The sequence below is a fragment of the Mercenaria mercenaria genome, chromosome 6 (genome assembly GCF_021730395.1).
Source record: "Mercenaria mercenaria strain notata chromosome 6, MADL_Memer_1, whole genome shotgun sequence".
Taxonomy (NCBI): domain Eukaryota; kingdom Metazoa; phylum Mollusca; class Bivalvia; order Venerida; family Veneridae; genus Mercenaria; species Mercenaria mercenaria.
The window spans coordinates 32,543,309-32,566,349 of NC_069366.1; the positions used below are offsets into that span (position 1 = coordinate 32,543,309).

Below are 23,041 nucleotides of genomic sequence, written 5' to 3' on the forward strand. Positions count from 1 at the left end.
GCCCAAACTGAATGATGGACAAGTCCAATTTAGCAGGTTAAAGGTTAAAGAAGGGCATAACAAAAACAAAGCATTCACAAAGCATTGGTTTTTTCCTACCTTTTGTCCTACAGCTGAGACAAGGAAACCGTTACAGTGAGACAGTGACGTTACTGGACCTTTCTGTTCTTTATCATAAACAACCTGAAATGGGAGACAACCCTACAATAATGGTCAGGACAAGAAAGACAACTCTTTACTAATGTGTCAAAAAGTGAGCATTCACTTATATGCTTCAAACAATGGGAGATAACTCCTAACTTAAAAGTTAAATGACGGGAGACAATTATTAAAATTAAGGCAAAACTTATCAACTGTTGAAACTATAAAATTTAATATGTCATGAAGGAGAAGGGTGCAACAACAAAATACAATACTGCAATTACTGTGTACATAGAAAATAATTTATCATAACAAAAAACAATGTCTCGTGAATAAAGTAAAATCAAATTTTCCGTTCATTATGTACTGGTACATTCACAAAACAAGGCTACTGATAACTATGTAAGTTTGATAAAAATCCTCCAAGTAATGAATAAGAAGCTTTAAACACAAGATTTTGTTTGTTTGTTTGTTTTGGGTTAACGCCATTTTTCAACAGTATTTCAGTCATGTAACGGCGGGCAGTTAACCTAATTAACCAAACGAATCAGAGGTGGAGGCCGAATGATTTCAGACACAATGTCTTTTATCAAATCGTCACGGAGAACGTACGCCCTGCCCGAGGATCGAACTCACGACCCCGCGATCCGTAGACTGACGCTCTCCCTATTGAGCTAAGCGGGCGGGTACACAAGATTTTTGAGACAAACATAAAATATAGAGCAAATCCACTTCACATCGCATAAATTTTAATGTTGTTATCAGTTTTTATGGAAAATAAGTAATTACTGATATATTATATTAAACTTTATATTATTGTTGTAGTTGTTTTCATATGGTATGGAATTTTTTTACCCAATTATCAAAAAAGGTGTCATGAGTTATTTATAGTAAGAACAAAGGGAAATTAATCCTTAGAAAAAAAAAATCTATGTAAGTCCACAAGAAACTCTTTACCAGGTAGAGATAGGTTAAAATGCTCCTAAAAATTGGATTTAACATGCATGTTGTACCACAGAAAACTGGTCTCGATCTTTCCCTACAGCCAGTAATAAACAAGAGCTCGTCAAACACGAAATGCCCCCCTTGATGCATTCAGTAATTGCACATGGAACAGAAATTATATGCACACACTGTAAACAAAAGTTCTACCATTCTGGTTTAATCTGACCTTGACTTTTAACCTATTAACCTAACGAGAGATTACAGAGTGATCTTGGCACCATCCACTGAGCCATTTTTGAATGTTTCACATTTCAAGACTAGCTCAAGGTCAAAGTCAATGTTAAATTTCAATTCGGTACAAAACAATGTGTATGTGGTCCAAATTTGAAAGCTGTGGCATGCGGTCCAAATTTGAAGCCTGTAGCTTGAGAAATGTGAAAGTAGGTCACTAGGTCAAAATCAAGGTCAAATTTTATTTTCGAACAAAAAACTATGCATGTGGTCCAAAGTGGGGGTCGCAGTTAGGTGTCTGCGCAAAATGTTTTTTGATTTTCTCTATATTTTATGACAATATACCTACATGTATTAAGTTTCATTCACAAGTGTTACTGTTATCAGTTTTGACTTACTTTTATAGAAATTCACATTTAAAGTGGGTGGGGTAATTTGACATGTAACCAGCCAGGAACACAATCTCCGCCGCGTTTTTTAAAAATGGTTCAAACTTTTTACCTGGAACTTTCGTGATAAAATAACTATGCAATGGACATTTACACAACATGTTGCGTTTTAAATTGTCTTGAATACTTTTTTCAACACAGAGCCACGAAGTGGCCTAATCAAATTTACTGATTTTCAATGGACGAACTTCACCAAAAATCTAAAACATTTTTTATTAGTTGAGATATTTAGGTGTTATTTTCAGCAGATATTGTAAGCTAAATAAACATTAAAATGACAATATATCAGTACACTCTGATTAATATTGGAAGAGTGGTACACTCTCAAACTAGGGAAAAGTGGGTGGGGTAAATAAACATGCGAAGCTAAACATTCGAAGCAACACAACTATAGGAATAATAATTTTGCAGTTCAAGAAATGGCCTCAGATTATCTACTACTATCTTAATTATGCCTCTATGAGTGGTAGGGGCATATAGATTTGGTCTTGTCCGTGCATGTGAGCGTCCGTCCGTTGCACGAAATTCTTGACGCATCTAGCTCAATAAGTAGTTTATATAAAGTGATGAAAAATTGCATGAGTCTTTATCGTGATATGTACTTGCATACCTTCTATTTTTTGTCTGGCTCTGCCCCTTATTTCCAGAGTTATGGCCCCTGACATAGTCCAAAACATATATTTTCACCTTGTGACACGCCTAGCTCAGAAAGTATTTGATATAGAATGTGTCTGTAGGACACATGGTGTGCCCCCACTGGTACATTTGTCAAAAATAAGGGGCAATAATTCAGTGATTCATGTTTGCAGTTTTAAGGGGATATAGCCTCAACAAACATTTTATACAAAGGATTCATCATTCTAGGCCATATACCTCTTGAACTATGAGCATCACAAACAAAACATCCACTATTTTGGCTATTTTAAGGGCAATAACTCTGTAATAAGCCCTAAGGTTCTCAAGAAGAATGCCAAGTGTGCAAGGTCACATCATAATCAAGACTCGTGCAGTGCTTCATGAATTTACATCAAACTTTCTGAGCTAGGCACGTCATTAGGTAAAAATGTGCATTTTGAACCATTTCAGGGGCCATAACTCTGAAAATAGGAGCCAGACGACAAATAGGAGGTTCAAAAGTTCATATCATGATAAAGACTCATGCATGGTTTCATCAATTTATATGTAACAAGAGCTCGTCGAACACGAAATGCCCCCGTTGATGCATTTAGTAATTGCATAAGGAACAAATTATATGCTCACTTATGCATGTGGTTCAAATTTGAAGGCTGCAGCTTGAAAAATGTGAAAGTAGGTCACTAGGTCAAAATCAAGGTCAAATTTTATTTCAGAACACAAAACTATGCAAGTGATCCAAATTTGAAGCCTGTACCTTCAGAAATGTGAAAGTAGGTCACTAGGTCAATCTCAAGATCAAAGTTAATTTCAGTACACAAAACTATGCTTGTGGTTCAAATTTGAAGGCTGTAGCTTGAGAAATGTGAAAGTAGGTCACAAGGTCAAAATCAAGGTCAAATTTTATTTTGGAACAAAAAACTATGCATGTGGTCCAAATTTGAAGTCTGTACCTTCAAAAATGTGAAAGTAGGTCACTAGGTCTATGTCAAGGTCAAAGTTTGTTTCAGTACACAAACCTATGCATGTGGTCCAAATTTGAAGGCTGTAGCTAAAGAAATGTGAAAGTAGGTCACTAGGTCAAGATCAAGGTCAACTCATGTCAAGGTTCATCTTGCCACTCAAAACTATACATGTGGTCCAAATTTGAATGATGTAAGTTATGGACATGAATATTCTAAATTTTTCCCTATATAAGTCTATATGAACCATGTGACCCCTGAGGCGGGGCTTATTTGACCCTAGAGGGATAATTTGAACAACCTTGGTAGAGAACCACTAGATGATGCTACATTACAAAATATCAAAGCCATAGTCTTTGTGGTTTGGACAAGAAGATTTTCAAAGTTTTTCCCTATATAAGTCTATGTAAACCATGTGACTCCCAGGGCGGGGCCATATTTGACCCTTGGGGAAAAATTTGAATAATCTTAGTAGAGGACCACTAGATGATGTCATATACAAAATATCAAAGCCCTAGGCCCTGTGGTTTTGGACAAGAGGTTTTTCAAATTTTTTTCCTATATAAGTCTATATAAACCATGTGACCCCCGGGATGGGGCCATATTTGACCCAGGGAAATAATCTGAACAATCTTGGTAGAGGACCACTAGATTTTGCTACATACCCAATATCAAAGCCCTAGGCCCTATGGTTTTGGACAAGAAGATCAGAAACTGTTTAACTGTTCCTGGCCAATGCGACCTTGACCTTTGACCTAATGACCTCAAAATCAATAGGGGTCATCTGCTGGTCATGGCCAACCTAACTATCAATTTTCCTGAAACTAGGCCCAAGCGTTCTTGAGTTATTGCTCGGAAACCATTTAACTGTTCCTGTTCACTGTGACCTTGACCTTTGACATACTGACCTCAAAATCAATAGGGGTCATCTGCTGGTCATGATCAACCTGCCTATCAACTTTCGTGACCCTAGGCCGAAGCGTTCTTGAGTTATCATCCGGGAACCGTTTAATTGTTCAGGGTCACTGTGACCTTGACCTTTAACATACTGACCTCAAAATCAATAGGGGTCTTCTGCTGGTGATGACCAACCTCCCTATCAACTTTCATGATCCTAGGCCCAAGCGTTCTTGAGTAATCATCCGGAAACCGTTTAATTGTTCAGGGTCACTGTGACCTTGACCTTTAACATACTGACCTCAAAATCAATAGGGGTCATCTGCTGGTGATGACCAACCTCCCTATCAACTTTCATGATCCTAGGCCCAAGCATTCTGAGTTATCATCCGGAAACCGTTTTACTATTCAGGGTCACTGTGACCTTGACCTTTGACATACAGACCTCAAAATCAATAGGGGTCATCTGCTGGTGATGACCAACCTCCTTATCAACTTTAATGATCCTAGGCCCAAGCGTTCTTGAGTTATCATCCGGAAACGGATTGGTCTACATTCCGACCGACCGACCGACCGACCGACCTACCGACCGACCGACATCTGCAAAACAATATACCCCTCCTTCTTCGAAGGGGGGCATAATAATTTCTGAGCTAGGCGGACAACAAGGTGAAAATGTGCATTTTTGACTATTTCAGGGGCCATAACTCTATAAATAGGGGACAGAGTCAGGCGAAAAATAGGAGATGCTCAAGTTCATATCACAATAATGATTCATGCAAGGTTTCATCAATTTATATGAAATACTTTTTGCGCTATCCACATCACAACGTGAAAATGTGCATTTTTGACTATTTCAGGGGCCAAAACTCTGGAAAAAGGGTGTAGAGACCGTAGGAAAATAAAAGGTGCGCAAGTTCATATCATGGTTAAGATTCAAGCAAGGTTTCATCAATCTATATCAAATACTTTCTGAGCTAGGCGTGTCACAAGGTGAAAATATGTGTTTTTGACTATGTCTGGGGCCATAATTCTGAAAAGAAGGGGCGGAGGTACGCAAGTACATATCACGATAAAAACTCATGCAATTTTTCATCAATTTGTATCAAATACTTTTTGAGCTAGGTGCATCAAGAACTTCGGGCGACGGACGGACGCTCAGACACACGGACAAGACCAAATCTATATGCCCCTACCACTCATACGGGCATAATTAAGATAGTAGTAGATAATCTGAGGCCATTTCTTGAACTGCAAAATTATTATTCCTATAGTTGTGTTGCTTCGAATGTTTAGCTTCGCATGTTTATTTACCCCACCCACTTTTCCCTAGTTTGAGAGTGTACCACTCTTCCAATATTAATCAGAGTGTACTGATATATTGTCATTTTAATGTTTATTTAGCTTACAATATCTGCTGAAAATAACACCTAAATATCTCAACTAATAAAAAATGTTTTAGATTTTGGTGAAGTTCGTCCATTGAAAATCAGTAAATTTGATTAGGCCACTTTGTGGCTCTGTGTTGAAAAAAGTATTCAAGACAATTTAAAACGCAACATGTTGTGTAAATGTCCATTGCATAGTTATTTTATCACGAAAGTTCCAGGTAAAAAGTTTGAACCATTTTTAAAAACGCGGCGGAGATTGTGTTCCTGGCTGGTTACATGTCAAATTACCCCACCCACTTTAAATGTGAATTTCTATAAAAGTAAGTCAAAACTGATAACAGTAACACTTGTGAATGAAACTTAATACATGTAGGTATATTGTCATAAAATATAGAGAAAATCAAAAAAAATGTGCGCAGACACCTAACTGCGACCCCCCCTTTGAAGCCTGTACCTTCAAAAATGTGAAAGTAGGTCACTAGGTCAATAACAAGGTCAAAGTTTTTTTCAGTACACAAACCTATGCATGTGGTCCAAATTTGAAGGCTGTAGCTACAGAAATGTGAAAGTAGGTCACTAGGTCAAAATCAAGGTCAAGTTTTAATTTGGAACAAAAAACTATGCATGTGGTCCAAATTTGAAGCCTGTACCTTCAAAAATGTGAAAGTAGGTCACTAGGTCAATAACAAGGTCAAAGTTTTTTTCGGTGCACAAACCTATGCAAGTGGTCCAAATTTGAAGGCTGTAGCTACAGAAATGTGAAAGTAGGTCACTAGGTCAAGATCAAGGTCAACTCATGTCAAGGTTCATCTTGCCACTCAAAACTATACATGTGGTCCAAATTTGAATGATGTAAGTTATGGACATGAAGGTTCTAAGTTTTTCCCTATATAAGTCTATATGAACCATATGACCCCTGGGGTGGGGCTTATTTGACCCTAGAGGGATAATTTGAACAAACTTGGTAGAGAACCACTAAATGATGCTACATTACAAAATATCAAAGCCATAGTCTTTGTGGTTTGGACAAGAAGATTTTCAAAGTTTTTCCCTATATAAGTCTATGTAAACCATGTGACCCCCAGGGCGGAGCCATATTTGACCCTAGGAGAATAATTTTGAACAATCTTAGTAGAGGACCACTAGATGATGTCATATACAAAATATCAAAGCCCTAGGCCCTGTGGTTTGGACAAGAGCTTTTTCAAAGTTTTTTCTTATATAAGACTATATATATAAACCATGTGACCCTCGGGGTGGGGCCATATTTGACCCCTGGGAAATAATCTGAACAATCTTGGTAAAGGACCACTAGATTTTGCTACATACCAAATATCAAAGCCCTAGGCCCTATGGTTTTGGACAAGAAGATCAGAAACCGTTTTAACTGTTCCTGGCCAATGTGACCTTGACCTTTGACCTAATGACCTCAAAATCAATAGGGGTCATCTGCTGGTCATGGCCAACCTAATATCAATTTTCCTGACACAAGGCCCAAGCGTTCTAGAGTTATTGCCTGGAAACCATTTTACTGTTCCTGGTCACTGTGACCTTGACCTTTGACATACTGACCTCAAAATCAATAGGGGTCATCTGCTGGTCATGACCAACCTCCCTATCAAATTTCGTGACCCTAGGCCTAAGCGTTCTTGAGTTATCATCCGGAAACCGTTTTACTGTTCAGGGTCACTGTGACCTTGACCTTTAACATACTGACCTCAAATTCAATAGGGGTCATCTGCTGGTCATTACCAACCTCCCTATCAACTTTCATGATCCTAGGCCCAAGTGTTTTTGAGTTATCATCCAGAAACCGTTTTACTATTCAGGGTCACTGTGACCTTGACCTTTGTAATACAGACCTCAAAATCAATAGGGGTCATCTGCTGGTGATGACCAACCTCCCTATCAACTTTCATGATCCTAGGCCCAAGCGTTCTTGAGTTATCATCCGGAAACGGATTGGTCTACATTCCGACCGACCGACCGACCGACCGACCGACAGACCTACCGACCGACATCTGCAAAACAATATACCCCTCCTTCTTCTTCGAAGGGGGGCATAATAAGTTACAATATAATCTATTTATAGTAACAACAAAGGGACGTAATTCTAAAAACAAAGGTGCCTCACGGTGGTGAACATTTGTGCCATGTTACATCAAAATCTCTCCATACATGAAGAAGAAATGCTCCGTACAAAGTTGTTCTTGTATCTGACCTTTGGCCTCTATGTGTGACCTTGAACTTAGACCTAGGGACCAGGTTCTTGTGCATGACACTCCGTCTCATGGTGGTGAACATTTGTGCCAAGTAATATTAAAATCCCTTTAAGGATTGTTGAGTTACAGACTGGACAGCAAAAAAGCCCTTTTGGCCTTTGACTTGTAAGTGTGACCTTGACCTTGCAGCTAAGCGCTCGGGTGTTGCGCACAACACATTGTCTCATCCAGAGGAATATTTGTGCAAACTGATACTTAAAATCATGTTTTGCATGACAAAGTTATAGACCGGACAGGAAAAAGTCCCATTGACCTTTGATCTCAAAGTGTGACCTTGACCTTTAAGTGTTGCACATGACAAGTCGTCTCATCATGGGGAACATTTATGCCAAGTAATATTAAAATCCCTTGATGGATGACAGAGTTCTGGACCGGACAGGAAAAAAAGCTATTAACTTTTGACCTCCAATTGTGACCTTGACCTTTGAGCTAGGTCTGGGATTTGCGCATGACATGTGGTCTCATCAAGAGGAACATTTGTGCCAAGTGATATTAAAACCCCTTAATGAATGACTGAGTTATGGACCGGACACGAAACGGACCCTGTTCATGCTATGTAAACATTTGACTGCCAAGTGTGACCTTGACCTTTGAGCTACGGGTCTGAAAGTTGTGCATGACATATTGTCTTATTATGAGGTACATATGTGCCATGTAATATTAAAATCCCTTCATAGATGGCATAGTTATGGACCGGACAGGAAAAAAGCCCTGATGACCTTTGACCTCCAACTTTGACCTTGACCTTTAAGTTAGGGGTCCGGGTTTTGCGCATGACACGTCATCTCATTATGGGGAACATTTGTGCCAAGTATATTAAAATCCTGGATGACAGAGTTATTGACTGGACACGAAATTGCGGACGGACGGAAAGACGGACGAATGGATGGACGGAATGACAGACAGATGGAAAAGCGCATTCCTATAGTCCCCGAAACAGGTTTTCAACCAGTAGGGGACTAATAATGATGAAAATATTTACATACCTTAATTTTATGTTTAGTTAAAGGCTGGCCTGGTTCGGGAACAACTTCTATCACATCAAAAATGATTATCTGAAAAAAATAGTAAAATATCTTCTCTAAATTAATTATCAGCCAATGCATAGCATAATTGTATATCAATTATATATGAGACAGCATTGAATATTTTATTGGTTAGAAATATCTTAAGATTAAAAACTCAGTCAAAAATCAAATGTTCCATTATTAATTGATGGAAATTCAAGGCAATACTTTCAAGGTTCAAGGTTTATTCGGCAAATTCGGCATTACACATGCCTTTGGCCATTAACAAATATAATATAGATTAATCCTTCCAATTAATCTTGTTTATTCTGGCTAAATTCCAATTTAATTGTTTGTTTGTAATTTTGCATCAGTTGTCATAACGCTAAGTCGTTGCTATGGTATGTATCGCGAGATTTCGTAGCAGACGATAATTTATAAGTAAAGTCACGTGTTTGCCGTGCTTCCGATTTGCCATTCAGCACGAGGCCGTTTTAAGAACAAGACATAAATACCAAATATGCTAAGTGACAGTTATGCCACGTGGCAAAAAACAAGAAGTGTTGGGTACCGGCAAGGTATAAGAGAAACGCCGCAGATGGGATGGAGAATGTTAGAGGTAATTTTATCGACTTCCAGCAAATTATTTTGAGTCTCACGGTCTCGTGTGTCAGCAGTCATTTCGTAATAGGAAGACAGAAAATTCTGCCCTTTATTGAATGTAGTAATCAGCTATTACCACAGATTACAATTCGGTTTCAATTGCGGTACATAGGACCGCGTAAACAAAGGAAATGAGACTTTTTTATTAATCAGATTTTATGATGCAGAATATTAATACTACATGTTTACTTTAGAATGTTATTACTTTGCATGTTCATTCGAGCTTAACACACACAATGTATATATATATCTATATATAAAAATAAGTAGGGGCGAATTGAAGGGTGCGGTGGAGTTAGTGGATTTCACTACTAGGTCTCAAACACCGGTACGATAGAATGTCGTTTAAACAACTGTTAATACAATATTGGTTCAATCGAACGTCGAAGGGATACGTTACATACCTTAATTCAGCCAGACAAATTGCGTGAACTGCTGAATCCATTTAAAATTAGTCAGTATCCTTTAAATCGGAATTGCGTGAAATTTTATCAAAATATTTTAAACAAATAAATTTATGCCACAAAAGTTAGGTCACCACGTTTGTTTATAAATTAGAATAGGGAGCTATGAGGGCACGCACTGACGGCGGGTGACCGTAGCAAGCAGTAGGTACGTGAAAGAGCCCTTTATAGGAAATCCCCGTAGAGCAGAAATTTAGTAATCAACCAGACGAACACAGTTGCAAGTGTCAGCTTTGCGCAAGTAATAAACAGAAACATCGCGATCCGTATGTGCGCGTATATATACAACGCGCGCATGGTACCTTCGTTTTACTATTAAAAGTTTAATATTTCTATCACCACTTGTGAAATGATAAAGTTTGAATTCTAATAACAGTTAAAATAAGATAATGAAAGAAATACAGACACAATTCTACAAAAACGGTCGATTTTAATGAAATTGCATGCTTATGAATTTATACAGCGCGTTCTTTAAATTTTTTCGTTTGTCCAAAAAATAAATAAATGTAAATACTATATGCATAAAGCTCAGATGTTGGACTGCAAAATGCAAAAATCAGAATGGGAAAAATATTAAATAATGAACGTATTGCAGCAATTTAAAAACTTAGCGTTAACTGCTATTTAGCAAAATTTTACACATGTTAAAGTACGTACACTGTGTAGTGCGCTTTCTTGATTAATAATGGAATGGTCCGTTATCTCGGTAGTGTTATTCAGTAAAAATAGTAATTCAGATCTAAATATAGCTAGGTAAATCATTTGATCACCCTATTTGGCTGACGAGTCTATAAATAGAATTTTTGCGACTTAGCATAAAGTGTATTAACAGGATGTCGTAACGCTTTGGTAAGTTTGAATTGATTTTATTATTGTTGTTTTTAGAAAATATAGGGATAAGCAGTTCTTGTCAGTCAAAATAATTCGACTGTCGGATTGTTGTATGTTTGTGATTGGCAGTCCAAACGTCAAAACTGTTATATTAAGGACCAAAATAATGGTTCACAGTCATATATAAATTACTGGTTTTATCGCCTGCGGGTAGGCACAGTACTGTACAAATATAGGTTTATATCATCAGAATAATTTGTAATTTTTTTTATTTTTACATAAGGCAATGAAGAATTGAATTCCTCTTCTGATAAATTTAAGTTTTATTTGAATTTATGTCCAATTCGTGAAATAATCGGAAATTGCTTCATTTATTTTGGTCATCAGAGTGTTTGGCGTGAGTAGGGATATTGCCCACATATATATTTATACGGGTGCTAGTTTCTTTATAAAAATAAATAAATAAATAAAAACATGAGCTGTCACTGGTGTTGGATGGTGCCCCACAGCGCTTTGGTCTTGTGGCCCTGACCTTTGACCTGGTGACCCCGGGGTCGCGGGGGTCGTATACTCAATAAGTACTTTCAGCATGTGAAGTTTGAGCATCCTGGGTGCAGTGCTTCGCGAGTAAGGCGTCTTCAGGCACAAAGTTGACGTGGCGGGCGTGCGATCTAACTAACGGTCTGACAGTTGAAAACTAATATGCATCCCTAATAATTTAAATTTTAACAATATATAAGTCTAATGCGATATTTGGTACAGCAGCATTTCAAATTATTTGAAGACGAACAGTATAATGAAACAATAAGAAAACATACAACATGATAATGTGATATTACAGTACTTTATTCAAAATCGAAGTTTTGATATTCGAGGCATTTTATAATACATTGCTAACTTGAATAGTACTTTGTATCACTTCTAAAAACTTTAACATACTTGGTCTTGTAGGGTAATACTTGGAATTTGTTTAATATAATGGTTATTGGTCCAAACTTTTCCGGACCTTGTTTGACTAGTTGTAGGGTTTTTCTTTTTCTTTGTTTGTATGTTTTTCTGGACTATTTCGCGTTGGCGAAACACAATGTAACAATACAATTTAAAAACATTGTTCTCGAACGTATCAATTCGGTTCAAATCATAATGCATTCATTTGAAACTAATCGTTGTTATACTTCGGATACGATCAGTATACCTTTTGAATTTAACAACTGAGTCGGCCCTAACTCATTCGAAAGCAAGTTCGAGTTGGGAAGGCCCACGATTTGTATATAAAAAAAAAAAAAAAGAAAAATGGTAATCACGCTACTCGATATCAATTTCCGGTGATATTGTGCAAGTGCACATCTTTCCGTAGGTTTAAGACTTTTTAAAACTTTTAAACGCATAGTTTTTGTATTGGCAAGGCTACTGATTTAGCTAGAAAAGGAATCTTGGGATCCGTCTTTATGGCTAAGGGGTACCTGGTAAGTATATGGTACATGGAAATACCTGGTTACTGTATGGTACCAAATGGGTACCTGGTTTTTATATGGTACATAGAAGTACCTGGTTTGTGTATGGTACCAATGGGGTACCGGGTTCGTATATGGTACAGGGAAAAGTACCATAAGGTTTTATGCAGGTGGCGCTCGTTGTCATATGTCATACACCCAGGATTTGCATGTCACACATTCAGTATTAATGTCATCTTTTTAACGAAGAATAATCGGAGACTTTATAAGGTTAACCCGAAGTTACCCAGTAATTTGTCCGTCGCTTGTGGTGCAAGAGAAGTGTGTGTCTTTAGGGTTAAAGCACGCGATACAATTGCTTGCTCTCGGATAATAACAGTTCAGTCGTTTTGGAATATTACCATGGGATTCATTGAATGAACGTGTTCTATAACTAGTATTGTAAGAATATTTGGGGGAAATAAAAAGAAATTTAAGTTATTTCTTTGTTATTTTGTGGCGGAAAATTCTTACGTCTGGGTGCGACTAGGGCATGCCATACTGAGTTGTTAACTGTCAATTACTAAATCTTTTTGCATACTCATGGGTCCCTGACCAGCCGCCGCCATTTACCGGGGTTGGTGACACTCGTGGGTTCAAAATTCAATTTTTTTGGTTCATTTTTTCGAGCATATAAGAATTGGCCAGAGAGCGAAAAGGGCTAGGCGTTCTTATAGTTGCTCAACCATTTACATAGGTTACATTTGTTGTTATTAGGTTTATGTTGCGCCAATGGTATCTGGTTCGTATATGGTACATGGTGTACTGGTTATTGTATGGTACCAAAGGGGTACCTGGTTTGTATAAGGTACATGGAAGTACCTGGTTCGTATATGGTACAAAATGGGTAACGGGTTCGTATATGGTACATGGAAGTACCTGGTCCGTGTATGGTACAAAATGGGTACGGGTTCGTATATGGTACATGGTAGTACCATATGGTACATGGAAGTACCTGGTTCGTATATGGTACAAATGGGTACCTGGTTTGTAAATGGTACATGGAAGTACCTGGTTTTTATATGGTACCAAAGGTGGTGCCTGGTTCTACCTGGCTTTGGCGCAACGAGGTTCAAATTATTAAGGCATGCCCGGGTCGCACCCTTTGTGAGGATTTTCAACTTCAATCGCCATTTAACGTTTGAAGTTGTAAGCCACTATGACCGTCTTTCAATCCACACTTACCTAAACGAAAAATAAACTTGTGTTTAAAAATCGGAAGTGTTTTTATTTTCTTTTAAACATGAAAGCTTAGGTTATATGATGGTACGTCAACCTAGGAATTCTATCCTAGAATAATATAGATTAATCCTTCCAATTAATCTTGTTTATTCTGGCTAAATTCCAATTTAATTGTTTGTTTGTAATTTTGCATCGGTTGTCATAACGCTAAGTCGTTGCTATGGTATGTATCGCGAGATTTCGTAGCAGACGATAATTATAAGTAAGTCACGTGTTTGCCGTGCTTCCGATTTGCCATTCAGCACGAGGCCGTTTTAAGAACAACCCGCCCACCGCACCCCTTTTTTAGCATAATTTAAATACTATTTCGTTTGTTTTATGATACTATAGATTTTCAATCAATAATTATAATGGTAAAGTATTAAGGCAGTTACACGTTATATGCAATACTTGCCTATTTTGGCAAAAATTCTTGTTACTTTTTTGCTGCCGAGTTTTTCTCACTCTTTCAGAATGCTTTACTTTTTATGGCATCAGATGTTAAAGCACATGAGTCAAGAAACGCTATAACCAGACAGAATCGACACAATATGCTACTTTTGAAGTTCAACATCATAGTATCGCTCAGAAGCCAATGATTATATCATTCAGCCTTATTCAGAAGGATCACAGGATACGATGAAACCAGTGACACTGTGATGGAAATGTATTCTGTACTGGTTCAAAATATCTATATTGACCGTTAACATTCACCAGCGTTAACTTTTACTTGTGTTTAAATGTGCTTATTTAAAGAATTTGACACTTTAAGACATCATTGCCTAATTGATGATTTTGATTACTTATACCATTTGTAATCAGATGTACATGGTGACATTTAGAAATGATGTGAAGTGCCTGCGTTTAGGAGATACATATATTCCTGTTTGTTAACTTTTACTTAGGTTTAAAGGTGCTTATTTGAAACACTTGACTCTAAGACATTTTGCCTAGTTTATGATTATGATTACTTATACCATTTGCAAATCAGATGTACATGGTGACAGTTATAAATGATGTGAAGTGAGTGTGTCAAGGAGATACATATATTCCTGTTTGTCATTTTAAAATTGCTTAAGCCGGTACCAGAACTTATAACTTTAAACTCTAAATATTTTCTTTTACTTTCATCTCTTTTATTTATTTTCTCTCTTCTGTCATACTGGCGGAAAGTTCTTACGTCTGGGTGCGACTAGGGCATGCCATACTGAGTTGTTAACTGTCAATTACTAAATCTTTTTGCACACTCATGGGTCCCTGACCAGCCGCCGCCATTTACCGGGGTTGGTGACATTCGTGGGTTCAAAATTCAATTTTTTCTGGTTCATTTTTTCGAGCATATAAGAATTGGCCAGAGAGCGAAAAGGGCTAGGCGTTCTTATAGTTGCTCAACCATTTACATAGGTTACATTTGTTGTTATTAGGTTTATGTTGCGCCAATGGTATCTGGTTCGTATATGGTACATGGTGTACCTGGTTATTGTATGGTACCAAAGGGGTACCTGGTTTGTATAAGGTACATGGAAGTACCTGGTTCGTATATGGTACAAAATGGGTACCGGGTTCGTATATGGTACATGGAAGTACCTGGTCCGTGTATGGTACAAAATGGGTACCGGGTTCGTATATGGTACATGGTAAGTACCATATGGTACATGGAAGTACCTGGTTCGTATATGGTACAAAATGGGTACCTGGTTTGTAAATGGTACATGGAAGTACCTGGTTTTTATATGGTACCAAAGGTGGTGCCTGGTTCTACCTGGCTTTGGCGCAACGAGGTTCAAATTATCTAAGGCATGCCCGGGTCGCACCCTTTGTGAGGATTTTCAACTTCAATCGCCATTTAACGTTTGAAGTTGTAAGCCACTATGACCGTCTTTCAATCCACACTTACCCTAAACGAAAAATAAACTTGTGTTTATAATCGGAAGTGTTTTTATTTTCTTTTAAACATGAAAGCTTAGGTTATATGATGGTACGTCAACCTAGGAATTCTATCCTAGAATAATAGGAACATGGCATATTAACAATTGATACAAATACATGTATACATATACAGTTCAAAAAAGTAAAAGTGTATGCATACAATAAACAAACATATAAATTACAGAAGAAAAACAAAAATGTTAGGAAACATCTAAACAAACAAAACATATACAATAATCTACGTTACATTATGTAGTATTGTTTTTAAGTGTATCAACTCTATATTGCGTGGCTTCTTTAATAAACTTAGCTAGCTTAACAAGCACCTTCGCATTTTTTGAAGACATTAAATTATTAAATTTTTGGACAGTGGGCCATTGTGTATTACCAAGGTGCTTTTTTCTAATAGCTGATGCTGAAACTGTCAGTCAGAACTCTTACAATACTAAACTGTGATGCCAAAATTTCAGACATTGTAAGTAAAATCAATGTAATGTAAACACAACAAGAGGCCTAGGATGGCCCTAGGTCGCTCACCTGAGAAACACACCATAACAGCGTAAACATGTTTGACCTAGTGATTTCATGGAAACAAATATTCTGGCCAATTTTCATTAAGATTGGACCAAAAATGTGGTCTCTTGAGTTTAAACAAGTATTTTCTTTGATATGACCTAGTGACCTAGTTTTTGATCCCAGATGACCCGTATTCAAACTTGACCTAGATTTCATCAAGTTATCATTCTGACCAAATTTCATGAAGATCAATTGAAAAATACAGCCTCTATTGCATACACAAGGTTTTTCTTTGATTTGATCTAGTGACCTAGTTTTTGACCCCAGATGACCCATATTTGAACTCGACCTAGATTTCATCAAGGCAATCATTCTGACCAAATTTCATGAAGATCAGCTGAAAAATACAGTCTCTATTGCATACACAAGGTTTTTCTTTGATTTGACCTAGTGACCTACTTTTGACCCCAGATGACCCGTATTCAAATTCGACCTAGATTTCATCAAGGCAATCATTCTGACCAAAATTCAAGAAGATCAATTGAAAAATACAGCCTCTATCGCATACACAAGGTTTTTCATTGATTTAACCTAGTGACCTAGTTTTTGAACCAAGATAACCCATTTTCAAATTTGGCCTAGATTTCATAAAGGTAATCATTCTGACCAAAATTCATGAAGATCAATTGAAAAATACAGCCTCTATCGCATACACAAGGTTTTTCATCGATTTGACCTAGTGACCTAGTTCTTGACCCCAAATGACCCATTTTCGAATTTGGCCTAGATTTCATCAAGGCAATCATTCTGACCAAATTTCATGAAGATCAATTGAAACAAGAGCTGTCTCCATAGGATGACATATGCCCCCGATGGCACTTTGAATGAGTAGTTATGGCCGATGTTAGAGTTTAGGACCTTTGACCTACGGAGCTGGGTCTTGCGCGCGACACGTCGTCTTATTGTGTCACACATTCATGCGTAGTTATTTTAAAATCCATGCATGAATGACAAAGATATGGACCGGACACGCCCATCAATGCACTATCATGAAAAATGACCTTTAACGTCTAAGTGTGACCTTGACCTTTGAGCTACGGACCTGGGTCTTGCGCGCGACACGTCGTCTTACTGTGGTACACATTCATGCCAAGTTATTTGAAAATCCATCCATCGATGACAAAGATATGGACCGGACACGCCCATCAATGCACTATCCTTTAATGTCTAAGTGTGACCTTGACCTTTGAGCTACGGACCTGGGTCTTGCGCACGACACGTCGTCTTACTGTGGTACACATTCATGCCAAGTTATTTGAAAATCCATCCATCGATGACAAAGATATGGACCGGACACGCCCATCAATGCATTATCTTTTAATGTCTAAGTGTGACCTTGACCTTTGAGCTACGGACCTGGGTCTTGCGCGCGACACGTCGTCTTACTGTGATACACATTCATGCCAAGTTATTTGAAAATCCATCCATCGATGACAAAGATATGGACCGGACACGAAAATTGCGGACAGACTGACAGACCGACAGACTGACAGACGGACAGACGGTTCAAAAACTATATGCCTCCCTTCGGGGGCATAAAAATACAGCCTCTATCGCATTCACAAGCTAAATGTTGACAGACGACAGATGCCGGACGCTGGACATTGAGCGATCACAAGCAATGCTCAGGTGAGCTAAAAATGAAAGCAAAAGCCAAAATGTTCTCACTCTTCCTCTAGCAAGAATATCTTCTCCATGACAGAAGTTGGTTCCTATGGCAACATATCCCTTCACTCCAGACACGGTCTCCTCTGATTTCAACAGAACATATTTCAAAGCTGTGACATGTTCCATTTCCTCCATCTCTATTCTGTAAATAAACAAATGAAGGCAGAAATTATAGTGTTTCTAAGGCTTAGGATGTAGACCATTCAAGCACAATTTTGTCAGATTGTGTTTGCTTAATGGACGTTCCTTTTTTTAATTAGAATAAAGACTAAATTTTGGTATATCTTACAGTTAAATGGCAAATATTCCTCAACAAGTATGTCTGATTTTGAAAATAGTCCAAGTAAAACAGATTTCTATTGAGTGTCATATTTTTGGTACTAGATGAAAATAATTAATAATTATAGAAACACCATTCTAGACATATATCTAGATCATACATAGACATTCTAAAATTGCATACATTCAAGGACATCCATATATGGTAATTATTTCTTGCAACTTGTATGCAAACATTTTGGTATTCACTTATTAATATTCATTCTAATATGCTTTTCTATGTTAAAACACTCTTACGCTACAATGACGTTTAGTTTACGTGCAGTGATGTCAATGTTTTTGTTGTGACCAAGAAAGAGCGCTACTATATTTTACCTACTGTTTTAGATAAGGGGCATATTAGAATCGAAATAATTCATAGCAAAACCGTGTTTTAACACTATTTATACACTCAGGCGGTAATATATCATTCAAATAATTTCACGAGGGCAACATATAACCATCCATCGTGCATTTTGCAATAAATTATTTCTTAAGTAAACCCGATTCAATATTTTTTTTGTGATACATAAAGCATGATCACTGTCACTGTCACTTGTGCACATGTTCTCATGCTGTATTCACATCGTGAGCATTTACAAAAATGAAATGTTACTACATGCTGAAGTTGCTAACAATCTCATGAACAATGATTTCTTTCATAATATGCAAACTTTTATTAAACTAGAAGATGCTTTTGTAGAAAAGCGCATGTCTCCCCCAATGCATAGTCGTATATGCAAGAAGTCAATAGGGGACAGGAGCAAAAGTCAAAGAGACACTGATGGTTGGCTGCAATAGATATCATCTACTTGGCATGTCCAGTCATCCCACTAAGTTTCCCACTAAGTTTCAACATTCTGGAACTAGTGGTTCTCAAGTTATGAACTGGAAACGGTTTTCCATGTTCAGGCTCCTGTGACCTTGACCTTTGATCAAGTGACCCCAAAATCAATACCGGTCATCTACTCTGCATGTCCAATCATCCTATGAAGTTTCAACATTCTTGGTCGAGTTTTCTATGTTCAGCCCCCAGTGACCTTGACCTTTGATGGAGTTACCCCAAAAACAATAGAGGCCATCTACTCTGTAAGTCCTATCACCCTATGAAGTTTGAAGGTTCTCGGTCAAATGGTTCTCAAGTTATTGACCAGAAATGGATTTCCATTTTCTGTCTGCTGTAACCTTGACTTTTAACAGACTGACCCCAAAATCAATAGAGGTCATCTACTCTGTATGTCGAATCTTCCTATGAAGTTTCAAAATTCTGGGTCAAATGGTTATCAAGTTACTGACTGGAAATGATTTTACATGATCAGGCCCCAGTGACCTTGACCTTTAATAAAGTGACCCAAAAATCAATAGGAGTCATATACTCTGCATGTTCAATCATCCTATGAAGTTTCAACATTCTGGGTCAAGTGGTTCTGAAGTTATTGATCGGAAATGGTTTTCCATGTTAAGGCCCCTGAGACCTTAACCTTCAACAGTGACCCCAACATCAATAGGGGTCATCTACTCTGCATGACCAATCATCCTATGAAGTTTCAACATTCTGGGTCAAGTGGTTCTCAAGTTACTGGCCAGAAACGGTTTTCCATGTTCAGGCCCCTGTGACCTTGACCTTTAATAGAGTGATCCCAAAATCAGTTGGGGTCATCTACTCTGCATGTCCAATCATCCTATGAAGTTTTAACATTTTGGGTCAAGTGGTTCTCAAGTTATTGATCGGAAATAGTTTTCAATGTTCAGGCCCCTGTGACTTTGACCTTTAACAGAGTGACCCCAAAATCGATAGAGATCATCTACTCTGCAAGACCAATCATCCTATGAAGTTTCAATATTCTGGGTCAAATGGTTCTCGAGTTATTGATTGGAAATGGTTTTCAATGTTCAGGCCCCTGTGACCTTGACCATTAACAGAGTGACCCAAAAATCAATAGGGGTCATCTACTCTGCATGACCAATCATCCTATAAGTTTCAACATTCTAGGTCAAGCGGTTCTCAAATTACTGATCGGAAATGGTTTTCAATGTTCAGGCCCCTTAGACCTTGACCTTTGATGGAGTGACCCTAAAAACAATAGGGGTTGTCTACTCAGCAGCCCTACCATCCTATGATGAAGGTTCTAGGTCAAATGGTTCTCCAGTTATTGATTGGAAATGAAGCGTGACGGACAGACGGACAGGGCAAAAACATAATTAAAGGTCTATACATTAATACCAGTATTGAGATTGAATTCTTGTTGAAAGTAAAATGTAGGTAATTCTCAAATATAAAGCTACAATATCAAACACTATCCAGTCATTTCAGTACGGAAGAATCACCAAAATTATTATATACTGGACAGGCGGCAGCTTTAAGAGTTACATGTTTGACACCACCATGTGAGCGTTTTATACAACATCAATATCACCTACATTGGCGTTTTGCACAGAAAAAAAATCAATAATAATCTTTGGAAAAACTGGTCAATTTATTCATTTTTTTAACAACGTAATGGCTTCAACTGATATTCAATATTCTTTTAAGATATATCATAATCTACTAAAAAAATTATTTTTCATGTCTAAAAGTTTCATTTTCAGTTTATATATCTAATGGAATTTCATACAATAATTAGCTTTTATTAATTTGTGTATTAATCAATCCCAATGAAAGTTTGCAGTCACAATTTGGTTCCATCTTATAATTTGAGATATGATTGATATATTAATTATCCTGACGTTTCTTTGAAGATGAAGTTAGCTGTGGTCAAATCATTAAATCAAACTTATTGTGTAATTAACTGTTAATTAATTAAAAACCAAATTAAAATTGGTCAGATATTCCTTTATAACCCCTCAATTAGTCCTTAATTTGATGTTTGCTATTTAACAATGTATCTTATAATTAATGAACTAATTACATTTGATGTTTCTTTGATGCTTATAATATCAAAAGAATAATTGATCAATAAAATTTAAGATGTGTTCAAATCATTAAAACAATTAAGTGGTAATTAAAGAACAAACTGATGATTACTGTAAAACAATAGGAAGATATCCCCTATAAATATGTACAGTTACCTTTCCCAAGCTATCACATTGTCACTATAAGCTGTGGCTAAAGAATACCAAGCTTTCATATTATCTCCAATACATTAATAATAAAATAATAAAATAATAAAAGAACTTATCATGGATGTCATCTCAGAAGCCTTATCTCTACGACAACAGTTGGTTGCCCTTGACAACAGTAATTCAACCATTTCACTCTTAGGTAAGTTTCATTTAATGTTCTGTACTTTTATATTTTGAATGTACAGTAGTATGAGTGAGAATAAATCACCATTTTAGGACATGAATTTATATAAGTTTGCAGTTTTCAGATCCTCTGGTAAATAATATTATGTTAATAAGTTTGTTTGTATTCCATGAAATTTATCTACCTCAGCTGTGCTCATTTAAAGTAATTTGTACAAAAAAAAATAATTTCAACAATTTTTATCACAGTAATATTTATTTTTCCATTGATTTAATATTATTCAGATTTTCATATGGTGAAATTTATTGCTGTTATAAAGAAGCCTGTATATATATTAAATTTGTTTCTTTTCTTTCAGACGGTCAGTTGGAGTTCCTGGGAGGACAGTCTCTGTTGTCAGCTATAGAAGAGAACCAGTCTCACCATTTACGTCTGCTGCTACGTGTATCAGTAACTGAAGGTGTCCGCCACATTTACCAACAGTATTCCAACACTAAATGGGCTCAAGTAAGTTCACTGCTTTTGTCATTTCATAAATTTATGAGCTAGGTTTTCCAACTGATTTACAAAATCTTAATTAGCATAACGGTAAACGTAAGTTGAAAATCCATTCAAATGAATTTATATTGATACAAACAACATAGTTTGTGACATAGTACCATATGGAGTTAGTATTAAGCATGTAAGATCATGTTGTAAAAAAGCAAACAATAACTGCAAGGGAAGATCTGACACATATGTAAAAGAAAATAATTATAATATACTTTATACTGTTATGTTTAAAAAGTTTCCTGCTTTATCATAAATCATTTTCCTATTAATAGAAACAAACATTACTGGGAATTATACATGAATGCATGTCATTATTCATTCACTTGTCTCATTTCAGGTCCAGCACACAGCTAGATCAATCAAGTCTACTCTGGAAGCAGACGGCAATCAGCAGACGACACCAGTGATGGCATCATCACCACATACTGGAAGACCAAATATGGATAAGGCAGTTGGAGAGTGGACCAGTGTTATGTGTGAACTTTCTAGACATGAGTGACTTTTATACATAATATTATGTACTATGCTAGTATGAAAATGCTTTTGTTATAATTGTTAAATGGTTAAATGTGCCGCATATCAATTATGTGCTATTTTTGTTTACTATTACTCTGTTGTGTTTACTACTGGATAAATATACATTTATGAATAAAATATATAAACAAGCCTCTGCTCATTTGTCAATTAACTCAGTCTACCCATCATACTAAACAACTTGAATGCTAGCCATTTACCACAACACTTTTGGTACAAGTGCATAGCACACTGTCTGATTTCAAACACCAATATGAACAGCATGCATTGTTTTAATCAAGAGTGACTTCTGTACATCTGAACTAGTTCTTACCCAAGGCAGATCCCATTATCAATGATTTGACCAAGAGACTGTTTTTTGCCTCAGGTATCCCACTTTCAAACTTTACCTAGACCGGCAAACGTTCTCACAAAGTTGAAGGATGATCAAGTTGAAAAATCAGCCTCTAAACTGTACTGATACACGTAGCAGCATACATAAGTGCTGAGTTTTCTATGATTTGACTCAATGACCTTGCTTTTTTGCCAAGTGATCCAGTTAGGAATTTATCCCAGATTTTAAAGAGACAAACAAGTCTCATGAAGATGAGGTAGAAAATGTAGCTAT

General features: G+C 37.0%; 2 protein-coding genes across 2 annotated transcripts in view; one reads left to right on the plus strand and one right to left on the minus strand.

Moving 5' to 3' along the window:
- LOC123549228 (cleavage and polyadenylation specificity factor subunit 1-like) overlaps window positions 1-23,041 on the minus strand; it is a 120,487-nt gene that overhangs the window by 17,232 nt on the left and 80,214 nt on the right. Inside the window, exons 28-30 of the mRNA XM_053545572.1 lie at window positions 17,784-17,925; window positions 8,918-8,986; window positions 100-183 (exon numbers count right to left, since the gene is read on the minus strand). Coding sequence (XP_053401547.1) covers window positions 100-183; window positions 8,918-8,986; window positions 17,784-17,925 — 295 coding nt within the window. The remainder of the gene's footprint in view (window positions 1-99; window positions 184-8,917; window positions 8,987-17,783; window positions 17,926-23,041) is intronic.
- Window positions 20,744-22,468, plus strand: LOC123549231 (uncharacterized). Its single transcript, XM_053545574.1, has 2 exons — window positions 20,744-21,363; window positions 21,707-22,468. The coding sequence occupies exons 1-2, from the start codon at window positions 21,282-21,284 to the stop codon at window positions 21,895-21,897; spliced, it is 273 nt and encodes a 90-aa protein (XP_053401549.1). The 5' UTR covers window positions 20,744-21,281; the 3' UTR covers window positions 21,898-22,468.

Coding starts and splice junctions, on each gene's coding strand:
- LOC123549231 (XM_053545574.1), top strand. CDS start 21,282: ATGGATGTCATCTCAGAAGCCTTATCTCTACGACAACAGTTGGTTGCC. Junction 21,364..21,706: donor TTCAACCATTTCACTCTTAG/GTAAGTTTCATT, acceptor CTTTTCTTTCAG/ACGGTCAGTTGGAGTTCCTG.